This window comes from Salvelinus fontinalis, unplaced genomic scaffold, assembly GCF_029448725.1.
Source record: "Salvelinus fontinalis isolate EN_2023a unplaced genomic scaffold, ASM2944872v1 scaffold_0009, whole genome shotgun sequence".
In the NCBI taxonomy this organism is placed as follows: Eukaryota; Metazoa; Chordata; class Actinopteri; order Salmoniformes; family Salmonidae; genus Salvelinus; species Salvelinus fontinalis.
In genome coordinates this window covers 7,501-22,551 of record NW_026600218.1, presented here as the reverse complement: position 1 = coordinate 22,551, position 15,051 = coordinate 7,501, and the positions used below count along the sequence as shown (strand labels likewise).

The 15,051-nt window shown below is 48.1% G+C and overlaps 1 protein-coding gene across 1 annotated transcript; it reads right to left on the bottom strand.

The window, feature by feature from the left end:
• Nucleotides 1-9,631: 9,631 nt before the first annotated feature.
• LOC129842041 (adhesive plaque matrix protein-like) lies at nt 9,632-11,597 on the bottom strand. The gene is made up of 2 exons (XM_055910416.1): nt 11,555-11,597; nt 9,632-11,328 (listed from the first exon to the last, which is right to left on the bottom strand). The coding sequence occupies exons 1-2, from the start codon at nt 11,595-11,597 to the stop codon at nt 9,632-9,634; spliced, it is 1,740 nt and encodes a 579-aa protein (XP_055766391.1).
• Between the last annotated feature and the right edge of the window lie 3,454 nt (nt 11,598-15,051).

Sequence of the window (15,051 nt, the reverse complement as noted above, 5' to 3'; positions counted from 1 at the left end):
TGGCTATGGTTATAGTTACTGATTGGCTATGGTTATAGTTACTGATTGGCTATGGTTACTGATTGGCTATGGTTATAGTTACTGATTGGCTATGGTTATAGTTACTGATTGGCTATGGTTATAGTTACTGATTGGCTATGGTTATAGTTACTGATTGGCTATGGTTATAGTTACTGATTGGCTATGGTTATAGTTACTGATTGGCTATGGTTATGGTTACTGATTGGCTATGGTTATAGTTACTGATTGGCTATGGTTATAGTTACTGATTGGCTATGGTTATGGTTACTGATTGGCTATGGTTATAGTTACTGATTGGCTATGGTTATAGTTACTGATTGGCTATAGTTATAGTTACTGATTGGCTATGGTTATGGTTACTGATTGGCTATGGTTATAGTTACTGATTGGCTATGGTTATAGTTACTGATTGGCTATGGTTACTGATTGGCTATGGTTATAGTTACTGATTGGCTATGGTTACTGATTGGCTATGGTTATAGTTACTGATTGGCTATGGTTACTGATTGGCTATGGTTATGGTTACTGATTGGCTATAGTTATAGTTACTGATTGGCTATGGTTATAGTTACTGATTGGCTATGGTTATAGTTACTGATTGGCTATGGTTATAGTTACTGATTGGCTATGGTTATAGTTACTGATTGGCTATGGTTATGGTTACTGATTGGCTATGGTTATAGTTACTGATTGGCTATGGTTATAGTTACTGATTGGCTATGGTTATGGTTACTGATTGGCTATGGTTATAGTTACTGATTGGCTATGGTTATAGTTACTGATTGGCTATAGTTATAGTTACTGATTGGCTATGGTTATGGTTACTGATTGGCTATGGTTATAGTTACTGATTGGCTATGGTTATAGTTACTGATTGGCTATGGTTACTGATTGGCTATGGTTATAGTTACTGATTGGCTATGGTTACTGATTGGCTATGGTTATAGTTACTGATTGGCTATGGTTACTGATTGGCTATGGTTATAGTTACTGATTGGCTATAGTTATAGTTACTGATTGGCTATGGTTATGGTTACTGATTGGCTATGGTTATAGTTACTGATTGGCTATGGTTATAGTTACTGATTGGCTATGGTTACTGATTGGCTATGGTTATAGTTACTGATTGGCTATGGTTACTGATTGGCTATGGTTATAGTTACTGATTGGCTATGGTTATAGTTACTGATTGGCTATGGTTATGGTTACTGATTGGCTATGGTTATGGTTACTGATTGGCTATGGTTATGGTTACTGATTGGCTATGGTTATGGTTACTGATTGGCCATGGTTATAGTTACTGATTGGCTATGGTTATAGTTACTGATTGGCTATGGTTACTGATTGGCTATGGTTATAGTTACTGATTGGCTATGGTTACTGATTGGCTATGGTTACTGATTGGCTATGGTTATAGTTACTGATTGGTTATGGTTACTGATTGGCTATGGTTATAGTTACTGATTGGCTATGGTTATGGTTACTGATTGGCTATGGTTACTGATTGGCTATGGTTATAGTTACTGATTGGTTATGGTTACTGATTGGCTATGGTTATAGTTACTGATTGGCTATGGTTATAGTTACTGATTGGCTATGGTTATGGTTACTGATTGGCCATGGTTATAGTTACTGATTGGCTATGGTTATAGTTACTGATTGGCTATGGTTATAGTTACTGATTGGCTATGGTTATGGTTACTGATTGGCTATGGTTATAGTTACTGATTGGCTATGGTTATAGTTACTGATTGGCTATGGTTATAGTTACTGATTGGCTATGGTTATAGTTACTGATTGGCTATGGTTATAGTTACTGATTGGTTATGGTTACTGATTGGCTATGGTTATAGTTACTCATTGGCTATGGTTATGGTTACTGATTGGCTATGGTTACTGATTGGCTATGGTTATAGTTACTGATTGGTTATGGTTACTGATTGGCTATGGTTATAGTTACTGATTGGCTATGGTTATGGTTACTGATTGGCTATGGTTATAGTTACTGATTGGCTATGGTTATAGTTACTGATTGGCTATAGTTATAGTTACTGATTGGCTATGGTTATGGTTACTGATTGGCTATGGTTATAGTTACTGATTGGCTATGGTTATAGTTACTGATTGGCTATGGTTACTGATTGGCAATGGTTATAGTTACTGATTGGCTATGGTTACTGATTGGCTATGGTTATAGTTACTGATTGGCTATGGTTACTGATTGGCTATGGTTATAGTTACTGATTGGCTATAGTTATAGTTACTGATTGGCTATGGTTATGGTTACTGATTGGCTATGGTTATAGTTACTGATTGGCTATGGTTATAGTTACTGATTGGCTATGGTTACTGATTGGCTATGGTTATAGTTACTGATTGGCTATGGTTACTGATTGGCTATGGTTATAGTTACTGATTGGCTATGGTTACTGATTGGCTATGGTTATGGTTACTGATTGGCTATGGTTATGGTTACTGATTGGCTATGGTTATGGTTACTGATTGGCTATGGTTATGGTTACTGATTGGCCATGGTTATAGTTACTGATTGGCTATGGTTATAGTTACTGATTGGCTATGGTTACTGATTGGCTATGGTTATAGTTACTGATTGGCTATGGTTACTGATTGGCTATGGTTACTGATTGGCTATGGTTATGGTTATAGTTACTGATTGGCTATGGTTATGGTTACTGATTGGCTATGGTTATAGTTACTGATTGGCTATGGTTATAGTTACTGATTGGCTATGGTTATGGTTACTGATTGGCTATGGTTATAGTTACTGATTGGCTATGGTTATGGTTACTGATTTGCTATGGTTATGGTTACTGATTGGCTATGGTTATGGTTTGAAGAGCACGTGTCCACATACTTTTGGTTATGTAGTGTAGTTATAGATTGGCTATAATTATAGTTATGGATTGGCTATGGTTATAGTTATAGATTGTCTATGGTTTGTATGTATGCTACTTATGTGCACATGATCAGTGTTATTTAGCCTATCGCACAGTAAACTGGAGGCTCCAGCTAGACAGAGTACTTTGGGATCTCTCTCAGGCAGCAAGTTATATAGTCCCGAAGGATTGAGCAGAGAGCGTCCAGCAGAGAGCGTCCAGCAGAGAGCGTCCAGCAGAGAGCGTCCAGCAGAGAGCCTAGAGCAGAGAGCGTCCAGCAGAGAGCGTCCAGCAGAGAGCGTCCAGCAGAGAGCCTCCAGCAGAGAGCCTCCAGCAGAGAGCCTAGAGCAGAGAGCGTCCAGCAGAGAGCGTCCAGCAGAGAGCCTTGAGCAGAGAGCCTAGAGCAGAGAGCCTAGAGCAGAGAGCCTCGAGCAGAGTGCGTCCAGCAGAGAGCGTCCAGCAGAGAGCCTCCAGCAGAGAGCGTCCAGCAGAGAGCCTCGAGCAGAGAGCCTAGAGCAGAGAGCCTCGAGCAGAGTGCGTCCAGCAGAGAGCGTCCAGCAGAGAGCGTCCAGCAGAGTGCCTCCATCAGAAAGCCTCCATCAGAGAGCCTCCAGCAGAGAGCCTCCAGCAGAGAGCGTCCAGCAGAGAGCGTCCAGCAGAGAGCGTCCAGCAGAGAGCCTCCAGCAGAGAGCCTCCAGCAGAGGGCGTCCAGCAGAGAGCGTCCAGCAGAGAGAGTCCAGCAGAGAGCCTCCATCAGAGAGCTTCCAGCAGAGAGCTTCCAGCAGAGAGCGTCCAGCAGAGAGCGTCCAGCAGAGAGCGTCCAGCAGAGAGCGTCCAGCAGAGAGCGTCCAGCAGAGAGCCTCCAGCAGAGAGCCTCCAGCAGAGAGCGTCCAGCAGAGAGCCTCCAGCAGAGAGCCTCGAGCAGAGAGCCTAGAGCAGAGAGCCTCGAGCAGAGTGCGTCCAGCAGAGAGCGTCCAGCAGAGAGCGTCCATCAGAGAGCCTCCATCAGAGGGCCTCCATCAGAGAGCCTCCAGCAGAGAGCCTCCAGCAGAGAGCGTCCAGCAGAGAGCCTCCAGCAGAGAGCCTCCAGCAGAGGGCGTCCAGCAGAGAGCGTTCAGCAGAGAGCGTTCAGCAGAGAGAGTCCAGCAGAGAGCCTCCATCAGAGAGTGTCCAGCAGAGAGCTTCCAGCAGAGAGAGAGAGCCTCCAGCAGAGAGCGTCCAGCAGAGAGCGTCCAGCAGAGAGCCTCCAGCAGAGAGCCTCCAGCAGAGAGCCTCCAGCAGAGAGCCTCCAGCAGAGAGCGTCCAGCAGAGAGCGTCCAGCAGAGAGCCTCCAGCAGAGAGCCTCCAGCAGAGAGCGTCCAGCAGAGAGCGTCCAGCAGAGAGCCTCCAGCAGAGAGCGTCCAGCAGAGAGCGTCCAGCAGAGAGCCTCCAGCAGAGAGCGTCCAGCAGAGAGCCTCCAGCAGTGGGCGTCCAGCAGAGAGCGTCCAGCAGAGAGCGTCCAGCAGAGAGCCTCCAGCAGAGAGCCTCCAGCAGAGAGCCTCCAGCAGAGAGCGTCCAGCAGAGAGCGTCCAGCAGAGAGCCTCCAGCAGAGAGCGTCCATCAGAGTGCCTCCATCAGAAAGCCTCCATCAGAGAGCCTCCAGCAGAGAGCCTCCAGCAGAGAGCGTCCAGCAGAGAGCGTCCAGCAGAGACCGTCCAGCAGAGAGCCTCCAGCAGAGAGCCTCCAGCAGAGAGCCTCCAGCAGAGGGCGTCCAGCAGAGAGCGTCCAGCAGAGAGAGTCCAGCAGAGAGCCTCCATCAGAGAGCGTCCAGCAGAGAGCTTCCAGCAGAGAGCCTAGAGCAGAGAGCGTCCAGCAGAGTGCCTAGAGCAGAGAGCGTCCAGCAGAGAGCGTCCAGCAGAGAGCCTCCAGCAGAGAGCGTCCAGCAGAGAGCCTCGAGCAGAGAGCCTAGAGCAGAGAGCCTCGAGCAGAGTGCGTCCAGCAGAGAGCGTCCAGCAGAGAGCGTCCAGCAGAGAGCCTCCATCAGAGAGCCTCCATCAGAGAGCCTCCAGCAGAGAGCCTCCAGCAGAGAGCGTCCAGCAGAGAGCGTCCAGCAGAGAGCCTCCAGCAGAGAGCCTCCAGCAGAGAGACTCCAGCAGAGGGCGTCCAGCAGAGAGCGTCCAGCAGAGAGAGTCCAGCAGAGAGCCTCCATCAGAGAGCGTCCAGCAGAGAGCTTCCAGCAGAGAGCCTCCAGCAGAGAGCGTCCAGCAGAGAGCGTCCAGCAGAGAGCCTCCAGCAGAGAGCCTCCAGCAGAGAGCCTCCAGCAGAGAGCGTCCAGCAGAGAGCGTCCAGCAGAGAGCGTCCAGCAGAGAGCCTCCAGCAGAGAGCCTCCAGCAGAGAGCGTCCAGCAGAGAGCGTCCAGCAGAGAGCGTCCAGCAGAGAGCCTCCAGCAGAGAGCGTCCAGCAGAGAGCGTCCAGCAGAGAGCGTCCAGCAGAGAGCCTCCAGCAGAGAGCGTCCAGCAGAGAGCCTCCAGCAGCGGGCGTCCAGCAGAGAGCGTCCAGCAGAGAGCGTCCAGCAGAGAGCGTCCAGCAGAGAGCCTCCAGCAGAGAGCCTCCAGCAGAGAGCGTCCAGCAGAGAGCCTCCAGCAGAGAGCGTCCAGCTTTCAGTACCCTGGAGAGAGACTACTGTGAATGTAGTGAAGGAGAGAAACAGAAAGGTTAACATCAGAGAATCTCTGTCTCATCCAGATCCATGAATGTAGAGAGTTGGGACAACTTTTAGAAATGTTTTTATTGACATTCTAATTCTAGGCATTCTGTTACATGTCATTATTTAAAGCTGCAATACGTTACTTCTTCTTCGACGACCGGACCAATATTCACTGACAAAGATGAGTCTGTAAACACGCTGACTAATGCTACTATGTACTGTTTACAATATGTCACACAATGAATATGTTGTCCAGCCTTCTTGCCATGAATGTACTTTATGCAAAATAAAAGATGTCTAGAAAGAAAGGCAAAAAGAAAGAAAGACAGAGTACATTAAGGGTCTTTCAGATCCAGGATGAGGGGCTCCTCTGTCCGTCTGTTTAAGAGGGGTACAGATGCAGGTGGGTTCTGTTTCCCATGGTGCATTGCAGGTGTCCGGGTAGTGTTCAGTGTCACCATGGTGATGGTCACACAGCTGTGTGTGTGTGTGTGTGTGTGTGTGTGTGTGTGTGTGTGTGTGGGGAGAACACACGGCCTCAGTGTGCCCAAATGTAAAGGCCTAAAGACATTCTCACACACCGACAAAGAAGACAAAAACCACAGACAATCAGACAGAAACTAACATAGAAACCCTGTCACACTTTGCTATGCCATTCACCTCCCCCATCCCCAGAGACACCCACACATACAAACACTTACTGTCTCTCTCTCAGACAGACAGACAGCATCTCACCAAGACATCTCATTTGGGAGGAAAATGTGCTCTGCCTTATGACTGAGGACACTCTCTCTTTCACTCTTTACTTTTCTTTCCTGTTTCTCCTGGTGCTCCAACGGCTGTGTCCCCAATGTGTCTCCACTGTGTCCACACTGTGTCCCAATGTGTCTCCACTGTGTCCACACTGTGTCCCAATGTGTCTCCACTGTGTCCACACTGTGTCCCAATGTGTCTCCACTGTGTCTCCACTGTGTCTCCACTGTGTCTCCACTGTGTCTCCACTGTGCCCCAATGTGTCTCCACTGTGTCCCCAATGTATCTCCACTGTGTCTCCACTGTGTCTCCACTGTGCCCCAATGTGTCTCCACTGTGTCCCCAATGTATCTCCACTGTGTCCCACTATGTCTCCACTGTGTCCCAATGTGTCTACACTGTGTCCCAATGTGTCTCCACTGTGTCTCCACTGTGTCCCAATGTGTCTACACTGTGTCTCCACTGTGTCCCAATGTGTCTCCACTGTGTCCCAATGTGTCTCCATTGTGTCTACACTGTGTCCCACTGTGTCCACACTGTGTCTACACTGTGTCCCAATGTGTCTCCACTGTGTCCACACTGTGTCTCCACTGTGTCCCACTGTGTCTTCACTGTGTCTCCACTGTGTCTCCACTGTGTCTTCACTGTGTCTTCACTGTGTCTCCACTGTGTCTCCACTGTGTCTTCACTGTGTCTCCACTGTGTCTTCACTGTGTCTCCACTGTGTCTCCACTGTGTCTTCACTGTGTCTCCACTGTGTCTTCACTGTGTCTCCACTGTGTCTTCACTGTGTCTCCACTGTGTCTCCACTGTGTATTTTCTGTGTCTCCTCTGTGTCTCCACTGTCTCCACTGTGTCTTCACTGTGTCTCCACTGTGTCTTCACTGTGTCTCCACTGTGTCTTCACTGTGTCTCCACTGTGTCTCCACTGTGTATTTTCTGTGTCTCCTCTGTGTCTCCACTGTCTCCACTGTGTCTTCACTGTGTCTCCTCTGTGTCTCCACTGTGTCTCCACTGTGTCTTCACTGTGTCTTCACTGTGTCTCCACTGTGTCTCCACTGTGTCTTCACTGTGTCTCCACTGTGTCTTCACTGTGTCTTCACTGTGTCTCCACTGTGTCTCCACTGTCTCCTCCGTGTCTCTTTGTCTCCACTGTGTCCACTGTCTCTCCACTGTGTCTCCACTGTATCTCTTTGTCTCCACTGTGTGTCCCCACTCTGTCTCTTTGTCTCCTCTGTGTCTCCACTGTGTCTTCTCTGTGTCTCCTCTGTGTCTCCTCTGTGTCTCCACTGTGTCTCCACTGTGTCTCTCTGTCTCCTCTCTGTCTCCCCTGTGTCTGCTCCGTGTCTCCACTGTGTCTCTCTGTCTCCCCTGTGTCTGCTCCGTGTCTCCACTGTCTCTCTGTCTCCTCTCTGTCTCCCCTGTGTCTGCTCCGTGTCTCCACTGTGTCTCTCTGTCTCCTCTCTGTCTCCTCTGTGTCTCCTCTGTGTCTCCACTGTGTCTCTCTGTCTCCTCTCTGTCTCCTCTCTGTCTCCCCTGTGTCTGCTCCGTGTCTCCACTGTGTCTCTCTGTCTCCTCTCTGTCTCCCCTGTGTCTGCTCCGTGTCTCCACTGTGTCTCTCTGTCTCCTCTCTGTCTCCTTTGTGTCTCCTCTGTGTCTCCACTGTGTCTCTCTGTCTCCTCTCTGTCTCCTCTCTGTCTCCCCTGTGTCTGCTCCGTGTCTCCACTGTGTCTCTCTGTCTCCTCTCTGTCTCCCCTGTGTCTGCTCCGTGTCTCCACTGTGTCTCTCTGTCTCCTCTCTGTCTCCCCTGTGTCTGCTCCGTGTCTCCACTGTGTCTCTCTGTCTCCTCTGTGTCTCCTCTGTGTCTCCTCTGTGTCTCCTCTGTGTCTCCACTATGTCCCCACTATGTCTCCACTGTGTTTCCTCTGTGTCTCTATGTCCCCACTGTATTTTCACTGTGTCCCCCTGCTACACAGAGGACCCTGTCTTCTCCTCTCTCCACCAATAGCCTTTCAATAGTACACACTACGTCTGTATGGAGACCAGATCTTATTGTACTTGTACACACACACGCGTACACACACACACACACACACATACACCACTCTTCCTCACACATTGCTAGTAGTTTTAGCTGTGAGCATGTGTATGCGTGTGTGCGTTATTTAAAAAAAATGGTGTGTGTGTGTGTGTTTCTCTCTGTGTGTGTTCGTGTGTGTGTGTGTGTGTGTGTGTGTGTGTGTGTGTGTGTGTGTGTGTGTGTGTGTGTGTGTGTGTGTGTGTGTGTACGTGTGTGTACGTGTGTGTACGTGTGTGTGCGCGTGTGTGCGCGTGTGTGCGCGTGTGTGTGTGTGTGTGTGTGTGTGTGTGTGTGTGTGTGTGTGTGTGTGTGTGTGTGTGTGTGTGTGTGTGTGTGTGAAGCGATAGAGAAAGCCCTGGGTGTACTTTATGATATCATTACCCTGAGAAGAGGAGCCTTTCATTGTTACTGGTTGACTGGCTGGCCACTGGGCTCCCATCTAATGGTTGGAACACATTTGGGATGTGTGTTTCTCTGCGTGTGTGTGTGTGTCTTTCTCTGTGTGCGTGTGTGTTTCTCTGCGTGTGTGTGTGTGTCTTTCTCTGTGTGTGTGTGTGTTTCTCTGCGTGTGTGTGTGTGTGTGTGTGTGTGTGTGTGTGTTTCTCTGCGTGTGTGTGTGTGTTTCTCTGCGTGTGTGTGTGTGTTTCTCTGCGTGTGTGTTTCTCTCTGTCTGTCTGTCTGTGTGTGTGTGTGTGTGTGTGTGTGTGTGTGTGTGTGTGTGTGTGTGTGTGTGTGTGTGTGTGTGTGTGTGTGTGTGTGTGTGTGTGTGTGTGTGTGTGTGTGTGTGTTTCTCTGCGTGTGTGTGTGTAAGTGAAAGCCTACCCGGGGGGTAGGGGAAGTAGTGTTGGCGGTGTTTCACAATGTTTTTACTGTGGAGTTATGCAGACAGATGGCCTGAACACTTGTAGGGCCGTGGCGGAACAGTCCTGCCGTTGTCCCGGGACAAAGAGATCGAATTGTTGGGTCGGCTCATTACACTGTAGTATCTATAAATCTGTCACTCTTACATGCTCCTGGCGTTCTGTGTTGCGGGTAAAACCCCTCTCTCTCTTTCTTAGTTCAGTCTGGGATCCATCTCGCGGAACGATGTCAGCCCCCAAGACAAACAGCATCGTGATAAAAGGACAACAATGACTGCAGGATGATTCTGCAAGGAGTCGGACAGAGTTAGAGTAGAGCGTCCCACTGCCTGTTTTAATGGAAGCTGTATCCTCCAGGCTCAATGAGGGCCTTTCTGTGCTGCAGGCTGGGTACAGCTGGACTGCGGCGTGTAGAGCTGGGTAGAGCTGGGTAGAGCTGGGTAGAGCTGTGTAGAGCTGTGTAGAGCTGTGCAGAGCTGGGTAGAGCTGGGTAGAGCTGTGTAGAGCTGTGTAGAGCTGGGTAGAGCTGGGCTGGGTAGAGCTGTGCAGAGCTGTGTAGAGCTGGGTAGAGCTGGGTAGAGCTGGGTAGAGCTGTACAGAGCTGTGTAGAGCTGGGTAGAGCTGGGTAGAGCTGGGTAGAGCTGTGTAGAGCTGTGTAGAGCTGGGTAGAGCTGTGTAGAGCTGGGTAGAGCTGGGTAGAGCTGGGCTGGGTAGAGCTGTGCAGAGCTGTGTAGAGCTGTGTAGAGCTGTGTAGAGCTGTGCAGAGCTGTGTAGAGCTGGGTAGAGCTGGGTAGAGCTGTGTAGAGCTGGGTAGAGCTGGGTAGAGCTGGGTAGAGCTGTGTAGAGCTGGGTAGAGCTGGGTAGAGCTGTGTAGAGCTGTGTAGAGCTGGGTAGAGCTGTGTAGAGCTGGGTAGAGCTGGGTAGAGCTGTGTAGAGCTGTGTAGAGCTGGGTAGAGCTGGGTAGAGCTGGGTAGAGCGGGGTAGAGCTGGGTAGAGCTGTGTAGAGCTGGGTAGAGCGGGGTAGAGCTGTGTAGAGCTGGGTAGAGCTGTGTAGAGCTGTGTAGAGCTGGGAAGAGCTGTGTAGAGCTGGGAAGAGCTGGGAAGAGCTGGGAAGAGCTGGGAAGAGCTGGGTAGAGCTGGGTAGAGCTGTGTAGAGCTGTGTAGAGCTGTGTAGAGCTGTGTAGAGCTGGGTAGAGCTGGGAAGAGCTGTGTAGAGCTGTGTAGAGCTGTGTAGAGCTGGGTAGAGCTGTGTAGAGCTGTGTAGAGCTGTGTAGAGCTGTGTAGAGCTGGGAAGAGCTGTGTAGAGCTGTGTAGAGCTGTGTAGAGCTGTGTAGAGCTGTGTAGAGCTGTGTAGAGCTGTGTAGAGCTGGGAAGAGCTGTGTAGAGCTGTGTAGAGCTGTGTAGAGCTGGGTAGAGCTGTGTAGAGCTGTGTAGAGCTGGGTAGAGCTGGGTAGAGCTGGGTAGAGCGGGGTAGAGCTGGGTAGAGCTGTGTAGAGCTGGGTAGAGCGGGGTAGAGCTGTGTAGAGCTGGGTAGAGCTGTGTAGAGCTGTGTAGAGCTGGGAAGAGCTGTGTAGAGCTGGGAAGAGCTGGGTAGAGCTGGGAAGAGCTGGGTAGAGCTGGGTAGAGCTGTGTAGAGCTGTGTAGAGCTGTGTAGAGCTGTGTAGAGCTGGGTAGAGCTGGGAAGAGCTGTGTAGAGCTGTGTAGAGCTGTGTAGAGCTGGGTAGAGCTGTGTAGAGCTGTGTAGAGCTGTGTAGAGCTGGGTAGAGCTGGGAAGAGCTGTGTAGAGCTGTGTAGAGCTGTGTAGAGCTGGGTAGAGCTGTGTAGAGCTGTGTAGAGCTGTGTAGAGCTGGGAAGAGCTGTGTAGAGCTGTGTAGAGCTGTGTAGAGCTGGGTAGAGCTGTGTAGAGCTGTGTAGAGCTGTGTAGAGCTGGGAAGAGCTGTGTAGAGCTGTGTAGAGCTGTGTAGAGCTGGGTAGAGCTGTGTAGAGCTGTGTAGAGCTGTGTAGAGCTGCGCCGTGTAGAGCTGGGTAGAGCTGTGTAGAGCGGGGTAGAGCTGTGTAGAGCTGTGTAGAGCTGGCTATTCTGTGTGGAGCTGGGCTGGGTAGAGCTGGGTAGAGCTGGGTAGAGCTGGGTAGAGCTGGGTAGAGCTGTGTAGAGCTGGCTATAGCTGGGTATAGCTGGGCTGGGTAGAGCTGGCTATAGCTGGGTAGAGAAAGCTAAGGTAACTGACCTAAATGACCATCGACCCGTAGCACTCACTTCTGTCATCATGAAGTGTTTTGAGAGACGAGTCAATGATCATATCATCTTTATCTTACCTGACACCCTAGACCCACTTCAATTCGCATACCGCCCCAACAGATCCACAGATGACGCAATCGCACTGCGCACTGCCCTTTCCCCTCCGGACAGTAGGAATACCTATGTAAGAAGAGTTTAGTCTTAGTTTCATCAGACCAGAGAACCTTGTTTCTCATGGTCTGACATTCTTTAGGTGCCTTTTGGCAAACGCCAAGCGGGCTGTCATGTGCCTTTTTACTGAAGAGTGGTTTCTGTCTGGACACTCTAAGATAAATGCCTGATTCGTGGAGTGCTACAGAGATGGATGTCCTTCTGGAAGGTTCTCCCATCCCCACAGAGGAACTCTAGAGCTCTGTCAGAGTGACCATCAGGTACTTGGTCACCTCCCTAACCAAGGGCCTTCTCCCCCGATTGCTCAGTTTGGCCGGGCGGTCAGCTCTAGGAAAAGTCTTGGCGTTTCCAAACTTCTTCCATTTAAGAATGATGGAGGTCACTGTGTTCTTGGGGACCTTCCAATGCTGCAGATTTTTTTTGGTACTCGTCCCCAGATCCGTGCCTCGACACAATTCTGTCTCGGAGCTCTACGGACAATTCTTTTGACCTCATGGCTTGGTTTTTTCCATTGACATGCACTGTCAACTGTAGGACCTTATATAGACAGGTGTGTGCCTTTCCAAACCATGTCCATTCAATTGAATTTACCACAGGTGGACTCCAATCAATTTGTAGAAACATCTCAAGGATGATCAATGGAACAAGATGTACCTGACCTTAATTTCGAGTCTAGTAGTAAAGATTCTGAATAATTTAAGTAAATAAGGTATTTCTATATTTTTCGTTTTCTTATAAATTTGCCAACATTTCTAAAAACCTGTTTTCGCTTTGTCATTATGGGGTATTGTGTGTAGATTGATGAGGATTTTTTTGTTATTCCCTGCTTACCCAAATTCTTGATATTGTTGGGAAAGTTGTTTGTCTGAAGAGGACCTTCCCTTAAGGCTTGTACATACCGTTTACCACCATGGGATCTTTATTTTAATACCGTCAATACCATTGAAATCATTTCTTTGAAGCTTTTCTATATAGTTGTATCTACTTTTTTAAAGAAAGTACCTGGATTCAACTTATGCAATGCGGCAGGTAGCCTAGTGGTTAGAGCGTTGGGCCAATAACCGAAAGGTTGCTGGATTCACCCCCCAAGCTGACAAGGTAAAAATTTATCGTTCTGCCCCTGAGCAAGGCAGTTAACCCACTGTTTCTATGTAATCATTGTAAATAAGAATTTGTTCTTAACTGACTTGCTGTCACGATCGTCTTGATATGAGAGATTGGACCAAGGCGCAGCATGATATGAATACATCTTTTTTATTATACGAAGACGGAACACGAAACACTTATACAAACTAACAAAAACAACAAACGACCGTGAAGCTACAAACGCAAGTGCACACAAACTACTTACGTTCAACATAGACTAGACATAGAAAATGACCCACCAACAGCTAAAGCCTATGGCTGCCTTAAATATGGCTCCCAATCAGAGACAACAATAACCAGCTGTCTCTAAATGAGACCCAATTCAGGCAACCATAGACTTTCCTAGATGCCTACACTGAACATTAAACCATCTATTCTACTAAACCCCATAAACCAAACACCCTAGACAATACAAAAAACACATACTTCACCATGTCACACCCTGACCTAACTAAAATAATAATGAAAACAAAGATAACTAAGGCCAGGGTGTGACACTTGCCTTGTTAAATAAAAAAAATATTTTAAAAAATGCGTAAGGTGAAATGAATAAATATCTTCCGTCACATTACTTTACGTTATGAAGTTTACCGTAGTTCCCCAGAACAGTTGAGCCTGTCACGTGTTTTGTTTTTAAATAGCACAACTGTAGAAAGCGGAATCAGGTGAGTATACTGACAAGGGTCGCTTTTTATACTGAAAGTCAACATTGTTTTGAGGTTTCAACAGAGTGCTCAGGGACTATAGTTTTCCGTCACAGAAAAAACATTAGTGCAACACATTGAGACAAAAAATGGATGTGAAACACTATTTGGCTGGCAGCCACACAAGTAGGCTAATTAGCTCACAATGAATAAGTAAGGTATTTTTTTTGCAGAGCTAGCTACATTTCCTAATGTTTTTCTTAAAGTTATTTTTTAAGCATTTTAACAGAAAAAAGTAAGCTGGCTACACCAGGTAAACTACTGGAGAACAGTAGCTCCACGTCAGTCAGAGTGCTGTCTGCTGATAGAATGATGGAGAACAGTAGTGTAAAGGTTTTCTTCCAGGGGTGAAGGAGAGGACCAAAGTGCAGCGCTGCTAGTGTTAAACATGTTTAATAAATAACAAGTGAAACACTACAAACAACAATACAAAATAACAAATGTGCAAAAACCGACACAGACCTATCTGGTGCAGACAATCACAGAGACAGGTAACAAACACCCACAAAATCCCAACACAAAACAAGCCTCCTATATATGAGTCTCAATCAGAGACAATGACTACCATCTGCCTCTGATTGAGAACGCACACTAGGCTGACATAGAAACAGACAAACTAGACACACAACATAGAATTCCCACCCAGCTCATGTCCTGACCAACTAAACACATACAAAACAACAGAAAACAGGTCAGGAACGTGACAAGTAGCTCCACATCAGTCAGAGTGCTGTCTGCTGATAGAATGATGGAGAACAGTAGCTCCACATCAGTCAGAGTGCTGTCTGCTGATATAATGATGGAGAACAGTAGCTCCACATCAGAGTGCTGTCTGCTGATAGAATGATGGAGAACAGTAGCTCCACATCAGTCAGAGTGCTGTCTGCTGATAGAATGATGGAGAACAGTAGCTCCACATCAGAGTGCTGTCTGCTGATAGAATGATGGAGAACAGTAGCTCCACATCAGTCAGAGTGCTGTCTGCTGATAGAATGATGGAGAACAGTAGCTCCACATCAGTCAGAGTGCTGTCTGCTGATAGGATGATGGAGAACAGTAGCTCCACATCAGTCAGAGTGCTGTCTGCTGATAGAATGATGGAGAACAGTAGCTCCACATCAGAGTGCTGTCTGCTGATAGGATGATGGAGAACAGTAGCTCCACATCAGAGTGCTGTCTGCTGATAGGATGATGGAGAACAGTAGCTCCACATCAGTCAGAGTGCTGTCTGCTGATAGGATGATGGAGAACAGTAGCTCCACATCAGAGTGCTGTCTGCTGATAGAATGATGGAGAACAGTAGCTCCACATCAGTCAGAGTGCTGTCTGCTGATAGAATGATGGAGAACAGTAGCTCCACATCAGTCAGAGTGCTGTCTGCTGATAGAATGATGGAGAACAGTAGCTCCACATCAGTCAGAGTGCTGTCTGCTGACAGAATGATGGAGAACAGTAGCTCCACATCAGTCAGAGTGCTGTCTGCTGACAGAATGC